Raw genomic sequence first — 20221 nt, 5'->3', positions numbered from 1 at the left:
ATGGTGCCCTTAATGGTCCACAGGGTAATATTTGAGAGGACTCCACAGTAACTCTGATTTCCCATATCCCAGCACTTTGCCCTGCAACATATTAGTGTTCTATCACATTGCTTCAATCCTCCATAATTGGAAATAATATTTTCTTACAGCAATTGTTGGTGAGGTCTACATGTGATCACTAATGATGAGGGTTGTCATGATCTTTTTTTACCCAATCACTTTAGTTTTGAATACATCTGTTCCTTTGACATCTCGTGATGTCTCTCTAGGCCTGACAGTTGAGGCAGCTGAATGACACACTATTCACATTGATATTCTGGTGAACTATACGCCTGATCCTTTTGGAGAATGAAGATTGTATACAAGTGAAAGAAAAAGTTCAACCTTGCAACTCATTGGCTGTTCCATCCAATTACAATCCTTGATAGTCTACTGCAGGTATGTAAGATATGCCTGATGCACAGAATGTGTTCACTTGTGAGAGTTTAGTGGAAGTCTGCAGTACGTATCTTGTCTGTAAAAGTATGCTAATGGAAAGTGGATCTAATTCCTAACCATCTCATGGAAACGTCTGACAATCTAATGCAAGTCTGAACTATGCATTTGATTCCGTTGGTTTTGTGGAACTTTGTGGTATCTGTCTGAATTGACAGCCTAGTGTTTATACATACCTCGTGCCTGATAATCTCATGGAAATGTGGAGTATCTGAACCCTGAGGAAGGGATGTGTGTGAGGGAGGAGATCTAGTGGAGATATGCATGTGTCTGATCCTTGGCATTACAGCAGAGGTATGCAGTACACGTCAGATCCCTGATAACTGTGCAGTACAGAGCAAATTCTAATAATGCATTTTCATTTTAGAGCAATTTTAAAAATAGGGAATGTTCCTGAATAGCACTGCCGACCACGAGCTCAATTTTTGATTTAGTACAGTTGATAGGTTATTACTGCGCGTGTTAAGAAGCGTGCCAAAATTTAGTTTCCATTTCAACACTTTCAGCTTTTGCAATTATCTGAATTCTTGTAAAATACTGTACAGTGCACAGTCAGCTGCTTTTCCCTCAGGCTGATGATATCCCCATCTTCCAGCAGCTAACTGGGCTGCAAGGCCTCCCCCTGCCCCCCTCAGGTGGGCTCCACCTCCAGGTTATCCCCCAAGAACAGGGCCTCAGCCTCAGCCCCACGCACGGCCATGCTCTGGAAGTAGTGCAGGCTGCTTGACTGGTCCAAGTGGATGTGGGAGGGAGCCGGTCTGGCCGGCCTAGCGCAGGTACTCAGGCAGGCTGCTCAGGCTCAGGCCCAGGCCAAGGCCGAGGCCGGTGTCCACCACCAGATCCTTGTGCAAGCCCTGACGCAGCTGGGATTAGCCTGGTTCCTGGCTTGAGGAAATACTCCCAGGTCAGGGATGCAGACCATCCAGCAGCCCCCAATCCTTAAGCTTTGTGGAAGCTTCCTCTGTGCTGTGTTGGTCAGGTACCATTCGGGGTTTTCTCAGGTAGTGCTTTCTGTGTCTGGTGCGGCTGCAGTGAGCAGGGGGGAAGGCCGCAGGCCACCCTCTGTCCAGAGCAGGAGCATAAACAAACCTTATTTCTTATGGCAAAATTATTTTCTGCCAAGGGTGCATTTTCATTTAACAGGCCATTTTCAAGAACACATTCGGCGCACAAAATGACAGACAGTTGTATTTAATCCTTGCAGCTTTGCAATATGTTTCTCCCCCTTGCGTTGTGAAGTACATGTTTAATCCTTGGCAATTTAAGGCAACTGTGTAGTATCTGAAACAAAAACTGAGAATGCTAGAAAAACTCAGCAGGTCTAACAGCCTCTGTGGAGAGAAAAACAGAGTTGATGTTTCAAGTCCCTATGACTCTTCTTCAGAGCTACAGAGAAGTAGAAATGTGATGAAGTTTATACAGTTTAAGGGCGGTGGAGCAGATGAAGCTGGATAGAAGGCCAGCGACAGGTGGGGGCAAAGGAGAGATTAACAAAGATGTCATGAACTTCATAGTTCATACAGACTCGAAATGTTAACTCTGTTTTCCTCCCAACAGATGCTTTAGACCTGCTGAGTTTTTCCAGCATTTTCTGTTTATTTTCAGATTTCCAGCATCCAGAGTATTTTGCTTTTATCTTGGTGTGTATTATCTGATCTTTGGCAGCATACATGAGGCGTGTAGTTATATTTGGACCCTTGTAGTGTAGTGGAAATGTCCAGAACATGTCTTCCTGACCATAATAGTCTAGTTGAGCTGTGCAATATCTATCTGAGTCCTGGCAGTCACTGTACAATCAGATGTGCAGCTTATGTCTGATTGCTGGCAGTGTTTTGTATGTGTGCATTAACAGGGTGCAGCCAGAGACTACTGTAACATTTAAACTTTCAAAAATGGGAGCAAAGCTTTAAACAATAATGTTGTATTAGTTTATTTCCAGAAATAGAGATAGATTGAATACAGAATGTTGGGATATAACTGTAAATTTGCTCCTGTGTTACTGATGTAAAGCCACAGCTCTTTTCATTCAGCATCAATATTTTTCTGGCATTGCCCTAGTCATAATCTTGTAAAGGTTGACATCCAAAGATATAGAGGTGCATTTTGGCGTGGGATGGCCAAACCTGATCATGCCTGCTGATCAGTATGGGCTTAGACTATATTTAGTCCAAAGGCAAAAGTGACATTTAAAAATACCAGGTGAAGGTGATCATTGCTTGCCCTTGTTTCCTTGACACATTAGTTATGTGTAGTCATGCATCATATTTATCAACACTGACTCTAAAACTCTTTCGGTTTTCCAAGTTTATATTTGATTCATTAAAGTTCCCCATAATTTAAAAGAGATTATGGAGAAAAGTGCCTGTTCCTTTGGATAGCGCTTTGAGAACCTGAATGTCTTTGTTATGAGGAACACTAACTTTATTGAAGATCGAGCTCTTGAAGGGTTTGTTCCCGATCATGTTGTTGCATTACAATGACATTTTGGTGCACGACTGAGATTTTGAATGGCTTTTTAATAAATCTGACCTTCACCAACTTCATGTCATTCACATGATTCCATCTTTTCCAGATTGATTATCTACCAGCTGCCTTAGCTTCTCATCATCAGTAATTTCAATTTTCACATCAATTTGATCTCCTTTTCTTTCATTAACTTCCTGACCCTTCTCGATTGTCAATCTCACATCAATTCCTCTTCTCAAACACATGACTGCATCCTTGATTTTGCCGTCACATGGTTATGACAAAACTCTAATAGTAGGTCCCTTATCTCTACTTTCTGACACGTTTCCCACCCCCCCCACCTCCATCCCTAGGAGTTCTGTTATTACTTTCCCTGGAGAAACATGTTCCTCTCTGTCTAAGATAAAAACAAAATAATGCGGATGCTGGAAATCAGAAATGAAAACAGAAAGTTCTGGAAAAGCTCGGCGGGTCTGGCAGCACCTTTGGAGAGAGAGAGAGAGTTGGCGTTTTGAGTTCAATATGACTCATTTTCAGCAGTTCCTAAAAAGTCATATTGGACTTGAAACGTTAACTTGTGCCGGAATTTTCCAGCCCCCACCCCACCGCCACAGCCAGTTCTCTGCAACAGGGCCAGTGAGCCATTGAAATCTCCCTTCACGTTATCGGGACAGGAAAACCCCACCAGCATGAGGGACTGGAAAATTCCGACCCTTCCTTCTTTCTCCACAGATGCTGCCAGACCTTCTGAGTTTTTCCAGCACTTTCTGTTTTCATTACTTCCTGTCTAATTCCGACTTTCTCAAACCAGGACCTGCCACCTATTTACTACTGATGCCTCCAGCAATCTTTTCCATAGCTTTCTCACCACTACCTGTCTCTTCCGATGCAGTCTTCCATCTCCACAATGTTAAATCAGTAGCCATTAGCTAAAATGCACTTGACATTAATCTGACTTGACTGGCTACTGCTTGGACGATCTCAATTTGCACCACTGATCCCTCACTTTAACCAAAACCAACTGCAGACTAGGAAACCATTCCTGACTCCTTTTACCCTCTGTTCCTCAGAGCTCCCCCAATTATTCATGCCCTTGGACTTCAAAAAGTGAGGACATGGATTTTTTTGTGTGCAAAATCAAGGCCAGGTACATTGCAGCTGCTGTCTTGTCTGGTTCCCTCTGACCCCTCCATTCTCCCTGGGGGAGGCGGTGACATGGCGATATTGTCACTGGACTAGTACTCCAGGTACCCAGGGTAATGATCTGGGGACCAGGATTCATCGCGGCAGATGGGGAAATTTGAATTCAATTAAAAATCTGGAATTAAAAGCCTAATAATGTTGGACTAATGCCCTTTAGGAAAGGAAATATGCTGTACTTACCTGGTCTGGCATACATGTGGTTGACTCTTAAATGCTCGCTAAAATGGCTTAGCAAGCCATTCAGTTCTCAAGGGCAATTAAGGATGGGCAATAAATGCTGGCCCAGCCAGTGACACCCACATTCCATGAACGAATAAAAAAAACTTACATCTTCCTTCCACTTAACCAGTTGTATTGTCTTCCTCTCAGTCGTTACCTCATATATTCCATCCTTGAAGCCCATCACATGCACACTCTATTGCCTTTCCAACTCTTGATCATGGAGTTTAATTTCTTCTCCAATCTGTTTGTTATCATCATCAACCTGACTCTTCCTTTCAAAGTTGTCTCCATCCCCATTTCCTACAAAACACATTATCATTCCCCTCCTCAAAAAAAAAATTGAAACCCTTCTTCTCCATCCAACAACCGTTCTCTCTCAAATCTACCCCTTCTCTCAAAGTTCTGAAACATGTTACCTTGCAATAATGCCCTTTCTTCCCTTCTGTCTCTGCTGCTTTAGTTGGGCCGGCATCACAGACTAACATTCGTATTCCATCAACATTTATATGGGTAGCGCTAGCTAAACCAGGCATGACCTGCTGAAATGGTAGTCCTGATAATGAAAAACTTATAAATAGAAATAATTTAAAGATGAGTCTTGAAGATTTCAAGTGATGAGGCTGTGACTATTTCTTTTTGCAGTTTGTTCCATTATGGGATTGTCCTCGGGGAGAAAGACTGTCTTGGAAACAAATGGTCTTTACACTTTGTGTGGATGGTTACCTCGTGTTTTGTCATTGCCGGAGGGCACCAGGTATTTGCTTCTGTCAATCCCCACCAGCCCATTCCATAGTTTATTGAACGTGGTCAGCCTATTTTTCTCCCTCCTTTGCTGTAGTGATTTCCATTCCTAATCTTTGATCAAGGATCTGAAACTAGGGTGTTTCCCATACTGATTTGTGTCTTTGGATCACTTCAATTTTATTTATATCTCTTATCATATAAGAATCCCCTGCACACCTTGCAAGCTCCAGGATTGGATGAACAAATATTTGGTAATCTATAACTCTGATAGTTTTGTTGCAATACCAAAGATCCCTCCTCAGAAATTCAAGAACCCTGTTTGCTTTGGATGTTATCTGCTGAACGTGGAATCCCCCTTGAAGATTGTTTTTAAGATGAGCCCCCAGGTATGGTTGTGTATCTACCTGTTGGCGGGTTTGATTACAGAACTTAAAGCTATCTATTGGTGATGCCCGTGACATAGCATTTTTGCCATCTCCTTGTCCTTCCATTTTTGGAATTCCAGAAGATCATCTTGCAGTGAATTGAATAGATCTTGAGTTTTCCCTGATGTGTAAACTGCGCAGTCATCTGGAAAAGTCACATTCTGTTTTTTAACTTGTTGGGAAAGTTGTTTATTTGTATCAAGAAGAGTAAAGGTCCCATCACTGTTCCCTGGGGCGCCCCAGAGAGGACATCTCTCGGAGAGGATGATTCCCATCACACATCTCTCTTTTTCTTCCGTTGGTAAGGAAGTGCAAGATCCAGTTAAATAATGTCCCCCTGTTTCCATAGTAGTGAGGTTTGGACAAAAGCTTTCCATGAGGAACTTTGTCAAGAGCTTTGGAGAAATCTAGTATTGACACGTGAGTAATTTCATCCATTTCGAGACTTGAAGCTAGGTCATTGACAGTCTGTAAAAGCTGTGTTTCAATAGATCTTTTTGACCAAACACTATGATGACTATTTACCAGGATATTATGAGCTTCAAAGTGCTTTGTCATTTGAAAATGAACAATATGTTCAAGCAATTTTAAATGACACTGGTGGCCAGTCTGTAGTCTTACCACTCCTTCCGCTGTTCTAGGTCTGTATTCCAGTTGTCTGTCTACTCTCTGACAGGAAAGAGTATACAACATGAACATACTTAAAAAGACAGGAAAAACATTACAAATAATGGGAGACTACTTCCGGTTAAAATCAGGCTCTGCGATGTGTGATACTAAAGGGTTGAAATAATTATTTGGAATCAATATTAGGTTTCTAAAGAAATATCTTTAAAACATTTGCTTGTTTTATAAGTGTAGAAAAGGCTTGTTCCGAAGAGAAGAATTATGATAAAGTAATTATTAAGATTGTTATCTATGGAACGGGTACTGAAACTTGTAAACTTCACTGTGACTCTTAGGCTGTGATTTTCAAACTTCTCTTGTTGGAATCACTCTGCAAGTGTTGACACACTCCTGGAGAATACAATGCTAATTTCTGAAAGATAGAGTCTGTTGCCCAGAGGAAACAGATACTATTATTGTAGAAAACTCTTCTATTAGCCTTCACCACACAAATAATCACAGAATTGTTACAGCACAGAAGGAGGCCATTTGGCCCAATGGAACTGCAGAAAGTAGGTTTCCCATAAGAGCAGAAGAAGGTCCCAGAAACCAGGGAGTGGGACAAAAAAAGTCCCAAGAAGACCCTCTAGTCAAAGGAAAGACAGGAATCTGGAAAAGCTCCTGTTAAGTATAAGTAGTAAGGAGCAGAGAGAAAGGCTCCAAGCTTAAAGGGAGAAAGCTGCAGAGTGCAGGCTTAAAGCACTCCAAAGTGACTGCCAAAGGTTGGTGACTCCTTACTATGGGCATGTGAAGCAGTAGTGTTCTGTTGGCATGACCAAGTATTTGAGAGAGAGCCCGTGGAAGGCAAAGCTTAAATGCATGTGGTGATCCAGTGGAGAGGAACAACAGATGGAGAGTTCGAAACTCCGGAGGTGGACCCTAGTGGAAAGCGTCCAAGAGATGCATCGTTTGGGAGAAGATTCCAAAGTGGGTTCTTCAAGAGTGGAGATTGGAAACCCTTGTGTGAAAGACGAAGTTGAGTGAGGCCACTTGGCTCACGTTGTGACAAGTGCCTGGGGGGAGTTAATGAGGGATTCATAGTATCTGTTTGGGTTGGCATCTGTCTTGGTTTCAGAGGGCAGAATTGTCCCAGATTTACAGCCGCACGCACACCTCTCAGTGCTTCTAGCCCAGGACTGCTGCACAGAAGACATGGCCCCAAAAGGCAAGAAGTCTGCACCACCCCCCCAACCCCAGTTTAGTGACACGTCCCTCGAGCGCCTTTTGGACGCCATGGAGGCCCGCCATGATGTCCTCTATCCCCGCTCCAGCTTGGTAGGCGATGGCAGTGGTGATCAATGCCAATGCTGCACAGAAGAGGTTGGCCATCCAATGTAGGTAGAGGATGAATGGTCTCATCCGTGCAGCCAGGGTAAGGCAACCATCTCATCACTCTAAACTCACACCCTCACAAGCCCATCACGCATTCACTGGCATCTCACTCATTACCCGATCAAGGGACCATTCACCATTCACTCTCTCTCACACACCCTCGCATCTCAACCTGGCCTTATCTCCTCTGAAGGCTGCCTCCTCAGCCCTCACCATCTTGGGCCCACTTGTACAGATCAACTTGAGCCCCCACGCACCCTGGGATACCCCATTCCCCAGTACAGCCCTTGCCCTGCAGCAACTTCCCTTGCCTGAGGCTTCTTCTCCCCCTTCCCCAAGCAAGCCCTAGCCCTGCAGCCATTGAGAAGCCACCCCCATCTTATGGCTAGTCTGGTAGGTAGAGACCGGCCCCAGAGCCCCCCCTGAAAGTGATGTGGTGCTGCCTGCAAAGCCTGGCACTGGTGACCAAGCAAGTTAGGCAAACAAACCTCGAAGTCCCGAGCAAAGTGCAGCTCGCCAGGTGCACATCACTTACGTACAGCTGCAAAACATGTTAGCTGTGCTTGGATTATCCAGCATCAGGAGATGATTCCAGCAAGCTGGGCTTATAATATGCAGATGTATTACAATGAGGTTCCCGATGTCTGACAGCGGGAAGTGCGGCCCGAAATTGACAGGTAGAGGGGACGATTGCAAACTGGATGATTTTTGGCCTTCTTGCCACATTGCTCACACCGCCAAACACGCCCGACCAGGGGGCACGGAAAATTCCACCCGGAGTATGGTGTGCCTGACCACAGGTCGCCTATTGGCTTACATGGACTGTGCACTTATCGTGAACATGAGAGTATAAGATAGCTTTTGTGACTTCTGTTACGAATCTGTATATATCTGTTAAGATATAATTGTGGGTGAAAGTGTATTGTAATACAGTTCATCTTTTCTTGTTTAATGAATGTTTTATTCTTTTATTAAAGGTTCATCAGCAGACTCCTGTGAATCTGTTCAGCAGCTGCCCTCCACGATTCGAAACAAAAAACAAAAGTTAGGATCTATCAAGCCGGGTTCCACCCTGGGATCTGGCTTGTCCAGTAGTAACATCAGCATAACTCAATCAACTAGCACTCTTATTCCTTGCACAATGCAATCATTTAAATGTATTAGTTTAGGTGGTACATATCCCATACCAGCGCAAAGGAGGAGCACCATCACAATACACACTAACAGTAATCATACACCATGCATTAACCTCAAACATCTAAAGAATGGTGTGCTTGACAAGGTGAGGGGGAGTTTTGTGAAATTGCCATTGTGCCGGTTGCCTATAGGAGTGTATCTGAGCTGCCTCTCCCCAAAAAGTGGCCAAAAATATATGGCCAAAGTCATGGGCTGAGTGAGGAAGGTGTGTCAGGTAGAGGTTCATCCTTCACCTCCCACCACTATGCCCATCCCTTCAACTGAAACATATGAAAGAATGACTGGTTGGCACACATAAATGCCTTAGTTTCTAGTTTCCCGTCGTTCACCAAGTGAACTCTCGCTCTCCAGTGTTCTTTTGTAACCCATTCTCTCCCGCCACGCACTTACAGTTTGAGAAAGTTTCTCCTAATGTCTCCATTGCTTCCTTTGCCAATTACCATAAATCTGTGCCATCTGGTTCTTGATCCTAATAGGAATATTTTTTACCTATCTACTATGACCAGACCCCTCCTGATTTTGAATACCTCTATTAAATCTCCTCTCAACCTTCTCTTCTCCAAGGAAAACAGTCCCAACTTCTCCAATCTATCTGCACAACTGAAGCTCCTCATTCCTGGGTCCATTCTCATGAATCTAATGTGCCAGTTAGTTAACAAATACAGAAATCTGATGCTTTTATGGATTACCTAAGCCTCAGTTTGAAAATGAGAGGCGTATTTAATCTGCAATCATCATTCTTGTATTCAATTAGATTATAATGACTTGTTATTTATCCAGAATACATATTACCATTTTAATCCCATTATTATAAAACAGATGAAGAGGAATCTGAAGGCACCCTCCTTGAAGTCCTGTTACAGCGCTCACCTACCAGCGCAGAAAAATTTATAAATAAAAATTAATAATACTAAAACTAAAAGAGGAAATTTTAATCACTTGGCTTCCCTCAGGCTCTGGTGATGCCAAGAACCTGTGTCTGTCCAGGAGGCTCCTCCCAGTTATTAACGTCAATGCTGCTGCACTTAAGGGAGAGCTTCAGAGTGTTTTTGAAGTTTTCCTTTGTCCTCCCCTGGAATGGCGGACATGTGAGAGTTGAGAGAACAGGACGTGACAAGGGAGATGCTTTTCAGCTATCTGGGGACAATGTCCAATCCATCAAAGTTGATTTTGCAGGAGTTTTGGCTAAATGTGTGGAGCTGGCAGAGACACACACCTCGGTGGGACCTTTAGCTTTAGAGTAGCCTCAGGATCAGAATCTGGTGAGCACATGGCACTTTCTGATCCACAGCAGGCAGAGATAGGGGATCAGATGCTATATGAAGATATATGGCGTGTCCTCACTGCATGTTGTCATCATCCCCCTGCGATCAAGTGACTATTAGGGCTTCCACTGCATCTCCATGACAGGAGCATTCTCACAGAGGGAATTGGCTCTACGATAAGCCAGACTGGAGTCAAACGTTCACAACTGCAATGTGAGGACCTACGGGGACACCTCACTGCATGTTGTCATCATCCTCCACAAATCTGGCAGCTATGAGGGCCCCCCGAGTGCGCCTGCCTCATCTAGCCAGTGTGGGAGCCTCATCCTCATCATCGTCACCACTAAGGACCCCCTCACCCTCATCTGCGTCGATATCTCCTCATCAAAGGAGAGCTCCAGTTCCTCCATCTCCTCCTCAGCCAGCTCGTCTCCCCATTGCAGCGCCAGGTTGTAAAGGGCGCAGCAGACGGCGACGATGCGTGACACTCTCTGCGGACTGTATTGCAGGGCTCCAACAGACCTGTCCATGCACTGGAACCGCATCTTCAGCATCCTGATGGTCTGCTCCACCAAGTTGCGAGCTGCTGCATGAGCCTCATTATAGCATCGCTCTGCTGCAGTCTGAGGCCACTGCACGAGTGTCATCAGCCACAGCCTCTGCGGGTAGCCCTTGTCCCCAAGTAGCCAACCCTGCAGCCTCTGTGGACCCTAGAAGACTGCAGGGATCTCAGGATGTAGGTGTTGTGCACACTCTCTGGAAACTGTGTGCATACCTTCAGGATGCGTTTCTGGTGGTCGCATACCAGCTGCATGTTCAGTGAGTGGAAGCCCTTGCAGCTGATGAAGTCCACTGAGTGTAGCAATGGAGACCTGAGCATGAGTGCAGTCAATTGCACCCTGCACCTGTGGGAATCCTGAGATCAGGGCGAATCTAATGGCTCTTGCATCCTGGCCATCACGGTCCCTGGCAAAATGCACAAAGTTATGTGCCATGGAGAATATGGCATCTGTGACCTCATGGACACATTTGTGAAATCCTACAGAGGTCATCTGAAAGGAGCCACTGGCATAGAAATTGAGCACCGTGGTCACTTTCACGGCCACTGGCAGTGGATGCCCTCTATGTCCCCTTGGCGCCAAGTCCTGCAGAAAGTGGCAGGTGTGAGCCACCAGGTCCCTAGACATGCGCAGTCATCGGCAACACTGGTTCTCAGTCATCAGCAGAAATGGCAGATGGCGTCTATAGACCCTGGGTGTTGCTAGCTGCCAACCAGCCAGGGCTCGTCGTCGCTCCTGGGCAGCGTCTGCGGGAGCCCCTGCTGCCCCTTCTTCATGAAGTTGCTGTTTCTGCCTTTGCACATCCAGGTGCCTCAGTTGCTCTCTCCTCTGTCTTCTATGGTCTCTGTAAGTCATCAGGCATGCAGCTAGGTCAGCAGGATCCATGATCCTGACGTGGTCCTCCTGCAGCATGAAAGAGAGAGAGGCGTGGTTATCATGGCTGTACTTAGTACCTTTCCTGGCCCTGTGTAACCACCCCTTAATGCTTCCCAGAGAGTGCTGGACACTCCTCAGATGGCCAGAGATGAGTGCGCTGCATGGCTGCCCTGTCAACCTGTGACATGGGAGACAAAAACAGAATTACCTGGAAAAACTCAGCAGGTCTGGCAGCATCGGCGGAGAAGAAATCAGTTAACGTTTCGAGCCTTCATGGCCCTTCGGCAGAACTGAAGCATAGTTAGAAGAAGGGAGAAATATAAATTGGTTTAAGGTGGGTGGGGTGGGGGGGTGGTGTGGTGGGGGGAGAGAGAGACATTGAGGGTGTGGTGATTGTGGAGATGAGCAGATAATCAAAAGGTGTCACAGACAAAAGGGTCAAAGAGGTGTTTTGTCTGAGAAAAGTGCTAATTAAGAATGGAAGACAGGATATTCAAAGTACAGCTCTAGTGGGGGTGGGGTGGAAAGGCTAACAAGGTTTTAGTTTTAGATTTAAAAATAATGGAAATAGGTGGGGAAAGAAGAATCTATATAAATTATTGAAAAAAAAGCGGGGGAGGGGTGGGGGGAAGAAACGGGGTGGGGATGGGGGGAGGGGGAGTTTAAGATCATAAACTCTTAAACTCTTAAACGATCTTAAACTCCCCCTCCCCCCATCCCCACCCCGTTTCTTCCCCCCACCCCCCGCTTTTTTTTCAATAATATATATAGATTCTTCTTTCCCCACCTATTTCCATTATTTTTAAATCTAAAACTAAAACCTTGTTAGCCTTTCCACCCCACCCCCACTAGAGCTGTACTTTGAATATCCTGTCTTCCATTCTTAATTAGCACTTTTCTCAGACAAAACACCTCTTTGACCCTTTTGTCTGTGACATCTTTTGATTAACTGCTCATCTCCACAATCACCACACCCTCAATGTCTCTCTCTCCCCCCACCACACCAACCCCCTCCCCCCCCCACCCACCTTAAACCAACTTATATTTCTCCCTTCTTCTAACTATGCTTCAGATCCGCCGAAGGGCCATGAAGGCTCGAAACGTTAATTGATTTCTTCTCCGCCGATGCTGCCAGACCTGCTGAGTTTTTCCAGGTAATTCTGTTTTTGTTTTGGATTTCCAGCATCCGCAGCAGCTTTTAGCTTTTTGTTTTTATCTTTGTGACATGGGAGACACTGGTTCAAACCAGGATGCTGAGATTGCAGGGCAGCGACTGCTACATGGCCAGTGCTGGCGAGGAGATTGTACAAAGTGTGCAGTCTAACTGCTCCACAGACCAATAAAGAGGTGGCAGACTTGAAGTCTGTGCCGGGGCTGGGTGGGGGGGCGCGGAGTGGGGGGGCGGAGTGGGGGGTAAGGTGTGGAGCGCTTGGTGGCCTTTTGGTGCCTCCGCGATGCTTGCATGGGCGCAGGTTAGGAGCCTGACCCCAAACATATCACTGTGGCTGCGTCTGATCTGTCTCAGTTGCAGAGGGATGGTCAGTTTATATAGGTGTCCCTAATGTGTGGCCACTTCCCTCGCCTACTCTGTCCCCCATCTGTGCATGGGATGCAGTGCCAGGGCAGCACTTGGCCCCCCACCCCTCAGCAATCGTCACCGAGGCTGGCCAGCACCTGCCCCCCGCCCCAGCAGTTGCCTGCGGAGCCAGGCATCAGTTTTCCATGCACCCCCCACCCCGGCCCCCACCCCGGCGCCCCTGAGGCCTGTAAATAATGGGCGAGCCATGGAGAACGCTGCTGCCCACTCACCTCAGTTCCCCCAAAGTGAAGGCTGCCAAGTGCACGACGCCTGCGTGCTGTTGTGAAACACGTCGGTGTGCTTTCCTGCTGACATGGATGGACGATACGGCGGGGTCCCAAGAGCCTGGCGGGATGGCCTTTTAATTATATGCTAATGTATTACAATTAGCTTCCTGCCGACCAATAGCGGGAAATGTGGCCTGTGGTCGGCGGGCTGAGCAGAAGATCATGACCTGCCTTCACACTGTTGTGAAGTGGGTCCCGCCATATTTTCCCCACATGCCACCTATCACACCCATCACCAGCGGGCTCAGAAAATTCCACCCTACATATATTGGATATTGTGGAGATATTGGCCATTCTATAGGCTTCTACCAAAGGTTAGTCTCTGACAACTTATATAATAATGTTAAGAATGCTGTCTAGAGTAATAGCTGTTACAATAGTTGCTGAAAATTGCATTGCATTTGTAATGGCTGTTTGTGTTTATTTATTTCGCATTATAGGAGAAAGCACCATGACTATAAATATTGCTGGGGCTGTGTCAATGGCCAGTTTTTATCTTCTTATTCTTACTGTCGGCATCTGGGCAGCAAAGAGAGCCAAAAAAGTTGAAAGAACATACGAAGGTGATGGTCCTGAAATGGTAATGATAGCAGGACGAAAAATCGGAATCACCCTTGGCATTCTAACAACCACAGGTAGAGTGATCTTTCTTTTAAACTATCCAGACAGTTGTAGTGTTTATTAGATTTGCAATGGATCATTTTCCAGCTTTGAACAACAGTGAGGAGTCTGGCCAGACAAAAACACATATTGGCAAATTGGGCCCTCACTGCCCATAATTTTCCAGCCATTAATTTCTGACACAGGCGACTGGGAAGAGCTCCAGCCAAAAGTGCAGAATGGAAAAATTGCTCCTTCCGTGCTAACTTGACTCCGTGTTAACACTGTTTCTTCTGAATCAGAATCCTGTGGATTCAAGACCAATTTCAAGCCTGAATATATAACCTAGGCTGATTCTTCAGTGCAGGAGTGTTGCATTGTTTTAGGTGTGGGTAGTATTAGATAAGACATTAAACCAAGGGCCTGCTCCTGCTCAGATTTATTTTTTTTAATTCTTTCACGGGATGTGGGCTTCGCTGGATAGGCCAGCATTTATTGCCCATCCCTAATTGCCCTTGAGAAGATGGTGGTGAGCTGCCTTCTTGAACCGTTGCTCCATGTGGTGTAGGTGCATCCATAGGGAGGAAGTTCCAGGATTTTGACCTAGCTGCAGTGTAAGAACAGCGATGTAGTTCCAAGTCAGGAAGGTGAGTGACTCAGAGAGGAACTTGCTGATGGTGGTGTTCCAATGCATCTTCTGCCCTTGTCCTGTTAGAGGTTTGGGAGGTGTTGCCAAAGGAACCTTGGTGAATTCCTGCAGTGCATCTCGTCGATGGTACACAATGCTGCCACTATGTGTTGGTGGTGGAGGCAGTGAATGTTTAAGGTGGTGGATGGGGTGCCAATCAAGTGAGCTGTTTTGTCCTGGCTGGTGTCGAACTTCTTTAGTGTTGTAGGAGTTGCATTCACCCAGGCAAATGGAGAGTTTTCAATCACACTCCTGACTTGTGCCTTGCGGATGGACTGGCTTTGGGGAGCCAGGAGGTGAGTTACTCAATGCAGGATTCCCAGCCTCTGACCTGCTCTCAGATGGATGTAAAAGATCCCATGACAATATTTGAAGATTAGCAGGGAGCACTTCTGGTTTCAATTCCTACAGTGCTGCACCATCAGAGATGTCACCTTTTAGATGAGACAAGAAACCAAGGTCTCATCTGTCTTCTCAGGTGGCTGGACAAAGGTCACATGGTAGACTTTTGAGAAAGAACAGGAATTATCCTCGGTGTTTTGGCCAATATTTATCCCTCAATCATTCAAGAAAAAGATTAACTGGTCATTATCACATTGCTGTTTGTGTGGGCTTACTGTGTGAAAAGTGGCTGCCTTATTTACCACAACAGCAACTACACTTCAAAAAATTACTTCATTGCAAGGTGCTTTAGGATGTCCTCAGGTCATGAAACATGTTATATAAGTGCATGTCTGTTTTTTTAACATTTACCCCTCAACTCAAAAAAAAATGGGTTAACTGGTCACTATTCTTATTTGCTGTTTGTGGGATCTTGCTTTGGGCAAGTTAACTGCTGCATTCATTTATTTAACAACAATGTCTGCGCAACAACAGTGACTCATTGACTGTGAAGTGTCCTGCTGGAACTTGAAGGGAATGGGCAGATTGGGCTTCCACACAGATCTAGGTGTCCATTGCAAGGACGAAGTCTGGCAATGTTCTTGCACCTTGGGCCAACTGATGCAAAAAAAAAATGGAATGGAGTTGCAGGAGTCAAGAGCTTTTATCAAGGGTCAATGTGAAGGCCATGGCAAAGAATCACCCTAGGGAGTGAGGGGATTGTGGAGGAATGGGTCTTGGGCACTGCAAGGGTGGAAGAAACAAGGAGGCTAGGAGCAACAGGGTGAAAGAGGACTCACACAGAACTCTGCCCTACATGTCTCAATTATAGACTTTTCATAGCACATTGTTACGACCCTATAGAGACAAGGTTTCAAGTTTTAAGACTTTTACTATAACACACAAACTATAAACAACATTGAATAGACACTATTTCAGTAGTCAACTTATACTTTAAACTACAGGAAAGCTTCCCCATTTAACTTTTAAAATGACTAAAAATCCCCCTCCACGATTATATTTTATTCTGTCCCTTAAGTAGACATTTCATTCTCCAGGAACCAGTCCAAAGCTATACTCAGCATCCAATGGCTTGCTTTCTTTTTCCATTTCCATCCGCGTAGCTTCTACTCCCCAAACTGACTTTCACGGTGACAGTTACCCTGGCGATTCCTCCCTCTGGCCAAAGCTAGGTGAATCCTCCAGCCTTGTTTAAATCTTCATGAACTTGGTGTCTGCGTGGTGAAAAATAGAGATTGGCTGCCTCTATCTCTCTGCTCTCTCTCTCTCTCCATCTCTCAGATTCTTGAAAGCTGACTGTGTCTGTGAGGTTTAGGGATGTCTTAGGAAAATCTGCAAACCAATCCTAAAATGGCTTCCTAATGACATCGCCCTTTTCCATGGCTTTGTGAATCATGTGGGGCATGGAGCCAATGGAAATGCTAATTAGCTATCCTTTAGACCTCCTATTTCACTCCATCTGAAATTAGGTAGACAGTTTAAAGTATAACCATTTATAAAAGCTCTCCATCACCTCCCTGTGATACTTGGAGACTAACAGTCTACCTACCATCATCACAGGTACTCTAGCCATTATCGACATCAACACCCTCTTCCCAATAAAACAACCTGGGCCCCACTTTAACCTTTAACAACCAAGCCACCCAAGATTGTTGTCAGGCAGAATTCAGAACAGGTCATATGACCCCCTTCATTCCCCCATTTTAACTTAAATTAAAGAGACAGTTGCAAAACATAACAACCTTATAAATCCAGTATTTGTAACAACACAAAGTCAGGATATTTCAACTTATCATTTTAATATATTTTGTCAAGATGAAAACGAACTGGTTTCTTTGGTATTTAGAAATTCAGGCAAATTGATGATCCTGCCCAATCTCCAACAATGTTCTTTGGACATAAATAAAAATGAATTTTAATGAGAGGCCACTTTTCTAAAAACCTTTTAAAGTGGAGCTAGTTTTACTGGTTTGATCCTAAGGGAGCAGGGTGGTGAAAGACTGACAGAAAAATATACTGAGGTTTGGTCCATTTGGACTGTCTAGTTACAGGTGGCTACACATAGGAAGCAACATGCATGGAAGGGAGTCTTAGGGTTGGTGTGGCTGGCTTCAAAGTTGACTGGAGAAAGGATATGGCTTGGGGCTGTTCAAAGAGATGCTGGAGGTTAGATGGGGAGAGACCAAAGGCCAGATGGAAAAAGACCAGGGACTGGGAGAAGTGATACAGGAACCTCTACACTGAAGTATAGCTGGCCTACAACAGAGGCCAGAAACAATTGAAAAATTTGGATTCACCCTGAGGCAAAAGCAAAGACAAGGGAAACAGCTAAAACACAGGAATGAAATGGTAAACACTTGATTGGTAATGAGTTAGAGGTCACTTGGTTAATATTGGCTATTCAAATACCTAAAAAGTGATAGAGATGAAAAGGTGCTAATATAATTTTTTATTATTATACAAATTGAAATCTGCACATTCACATACATGCAATGTTAAACATGCAATCTTCTGTAGATTTTATAGACAATTAAATAATTTCTGCATTGGGTGAATGCAGCAAACAACATCATTGTGTTATGGGAACAAAATATGCTGGAAATACTCAGCAGGGCAGGCAGCATCTGTGAATAGAAATACAGTTTCAACATTTCAGACTTTCCCTGTTGAGTTTTTCTGACTTTTTTTGTTCTTATTTCAGATTTCCAGCATCTGCAGTATTTTGCTTTTGTATTAATATCACTGTGTCTGCATTCAAACCTGGATTATAAAGAGAGATCCTAACATAAATGTATAATATAAGATGTACCTTGCCATAGTATGACATTTTTTGTATGGCTAATTGAAACAGCTTTACTCTAAATGTCTAGCATTTGGTAAAGCATTCCCTAATGCTCATTCAAAGAATGGAAGTTAACCATCTCTTGCAATGTTACAATATCCAATTATGCTGTTATTAGCATATAAATTCAACTATGCCAAAGTCTTCACAGTTTATTTTCTCCTCGTGGATTTAAATAAGGAGATGAATTTCCAGTGTTTTTGCTTTTGCATCCATTTGCAGCAACCTGGGTTGGTGGTGCATATATAAATGGCACAGCTGAAATGGTCTACCGACCAGATGCTGGACTAGTATGGACTGTAGCCCCTTGGACGTCTCTACTTTGTTTATTAATTGGTGAGTAAAAATAAATGCCAGTGTCAGGTCGCTCATTTACCAGTGTTCGTTTTTTGTCAGGACGTAGGCTGCAGTTGACAACCACACAGCAGTAACCAGGCCTCACATATACAGACAGTTAGCACAGGCAGAGGCTCCAGCTCACAACTTGTAACAGTAGGCATAATGATACAGAAGGGTGTGCAGGTTCAGACCGATTGGTATGCTGGATGGTTCTTCAGAAGCATGCTAACCCAGAGTGTCAGTCCTTATATGAAACAATATTAAAAGGAGGCACATCAGCCAGCAAAGTTCAATTCAGGCTGGATTGGCCAAAATGTCACAAGCCATATTCTCAGACATGCCACATTATCATAGGGCATGGGGGAGCAGAGAAACAGGTGCACAGCTGTGACTGCTGTTGTATGGACACTTGCTGCTAACAGGCACTATTGGCTTGGCACACCAATTGAGGTCATTGGCTATAGCTGCAGCCTCAAACCTACATGTGGGACTTCCTTTCCCTTCATTTTGTCTGTCACTTCCTTCCACACTTAGCTTTACCAAAGATTTCCGGTGGATTGAGAGGCCTTTCAAACCTTTCCAGAGGCTTTCAGTATTTGCGAGCTCTTCCCACCACCTCCATTGTGACACTCTCCTTCATTTGTTCCCATTCTTTTATATTTCACTTACACACTAATTTCTTCTGCTACCACTTTCACCAGTTTGTGCCTGGGTCTATGAATAAAGAGGACAGTCCAGGCTATTACCCCTGTATCAGGCATTAGTTTGATTCAAGTAGTTTGCTGCCTGAAGTCTAAGTAAACACGTTCAAAAACAACAGCCTTTCAATTTTCTCAGAACCTGTTACATAGAGGGTGTGCTTTAGGTGTATGTACTATTTGACACTGTTATAGGGTCATAGATGTCTACAGCACAGAAAAAGGCCCTTCAGCCCATCGAGTCTGTACCAGTCAAACGAGTACCTAACTATTCTACTCCCATTTTCCAGCACTAGGTCCATAGCCTTGTATGCCATGGCATCGCAAGTGCACATCCAAATACTTCTTACTGCCACAAGTTGTGCCAGCAGCTTAATCCATGTTAACCTCAGGCATTCTAAGAGCAGTTCTTTATAGGAATGTAGGAAACAAGAGCAGAAATAGGCCATTCACTGCCTCAAGCCTGTTCCCTCATTTAACTGGATAATGACCGATCTATCTCAACTCAATTTTCCTGCACTATTTCCATATACCTTGATATCTTCAATAATTAGCAATCTATCGATCTGTCTTGAATATACTTAATGATAGCCTCCACAGCCATCTGGGATAGAGAACTCCAAAGATTCACCATCCTCTAAATGAAGGAATTTCTCATCTTCTCGGTCCTAAATGTCCTTCCCCTTATTCTGAGACCATGTCCCCTGGTTCTATTGTGAAGAACCTTGAAATAAATTGTACTCCTGATGGAAATAAAAGAGATTTCAAAAATTGGCAAACCTACAAAAGAATTTTGATGAAATTGGGCAAGTTAGCACTCCCCTTATCTAAACCCTCTGCAGAGTCACAGAGCTTATTACATCGCCATATGTAGTGTGCCAGACAAAATGCACCCACATCATTGGAAAGTCACTCACAATGCAATTAAGTCAGATGCATTCTCAATAACCTTTAACATGTATTCCTTCTCATTGAAATCTGCACCGTACTTCCTGCAAACGTGAACACATTTTATGGCACCAAAGTGCTCACAATTGAAATAGTTAAGCTTCCACAGTTGCGTAAGACCTATCCCTCATGTGAAAGTGGCGGAATTGTTTTGCAGCTTAAACATTTTGCAATGACTTTTTCTAACTCATTTGCATTCGTGCATGATATTTATTAGATCTTAACATTTCAAAATAAAATACAATTTTCACTGCACTGGACTGTTGAACCAATTCATAGCAAAACTGAACCAAAATCATGCAGCACATGGATAGACCCCAGTCATGAAAACTAAATACAGCGGAGATTTAATCATGGTCTAATGAGGCCTTAGTCTATTAAGAAAAA

The 20221-nt window shown here is 44.3% G+C and overlaps 1 protein-coding gene across 2 annotated transcripts in view; it reads left to right on the top strand.

Moving 5' to 3' along the window:
- Positions 1 to 299: 299 nt before the first annotated feature.
- The window catches only part of LOC144682445 (high-affinity choline transporter 1-like), a 49885-nt gene continuing 29963 nt past the window's right edge, over positions 300 to 20221 (top strand). Inside the window, exons 1-3 of one of the 2 annotated variants that reach the window (XM_078544847.1) lie at positions 300 to 438; positions 13758 to 13952; positions 18072 to 18185. In XM_078544847.1, the coding sequence (XP_078400973.1) occupies positions 13769 to 13952; positions 18072 to 18185 (298 nt within the window). In that variant the 5' untranslated portion in view covers positions 300 to 438; positions 13758 to 13768. Of the gene's footprint in view, positions 439 to 13722; positions 13953 to 18071; positions 18186 to 20221 lie in introns of those variants that run through there. The other variant, XM_078544846.1, reaches the window with a different exon arrangement.

This window comes from Cetorhinus maximus, chromosome 7 (genome assembly GCF_964194155.1).
Source record: "Cetorhinus maximus chromosome 7, sCetMax3.hap1.1, whole genome shotgun sequence".
Classification (NCBI taxonomy): domain Eukaryota; kingdom Metazoa; phylum Chordata; class Chondrichthyes; order Lamniformes; family Cetorhinidae; genus Cetorhinus; species Cetorhinus maximus.
This window is presented reverse-complemented; position numbering and strand designations above follow the sequence as displayed.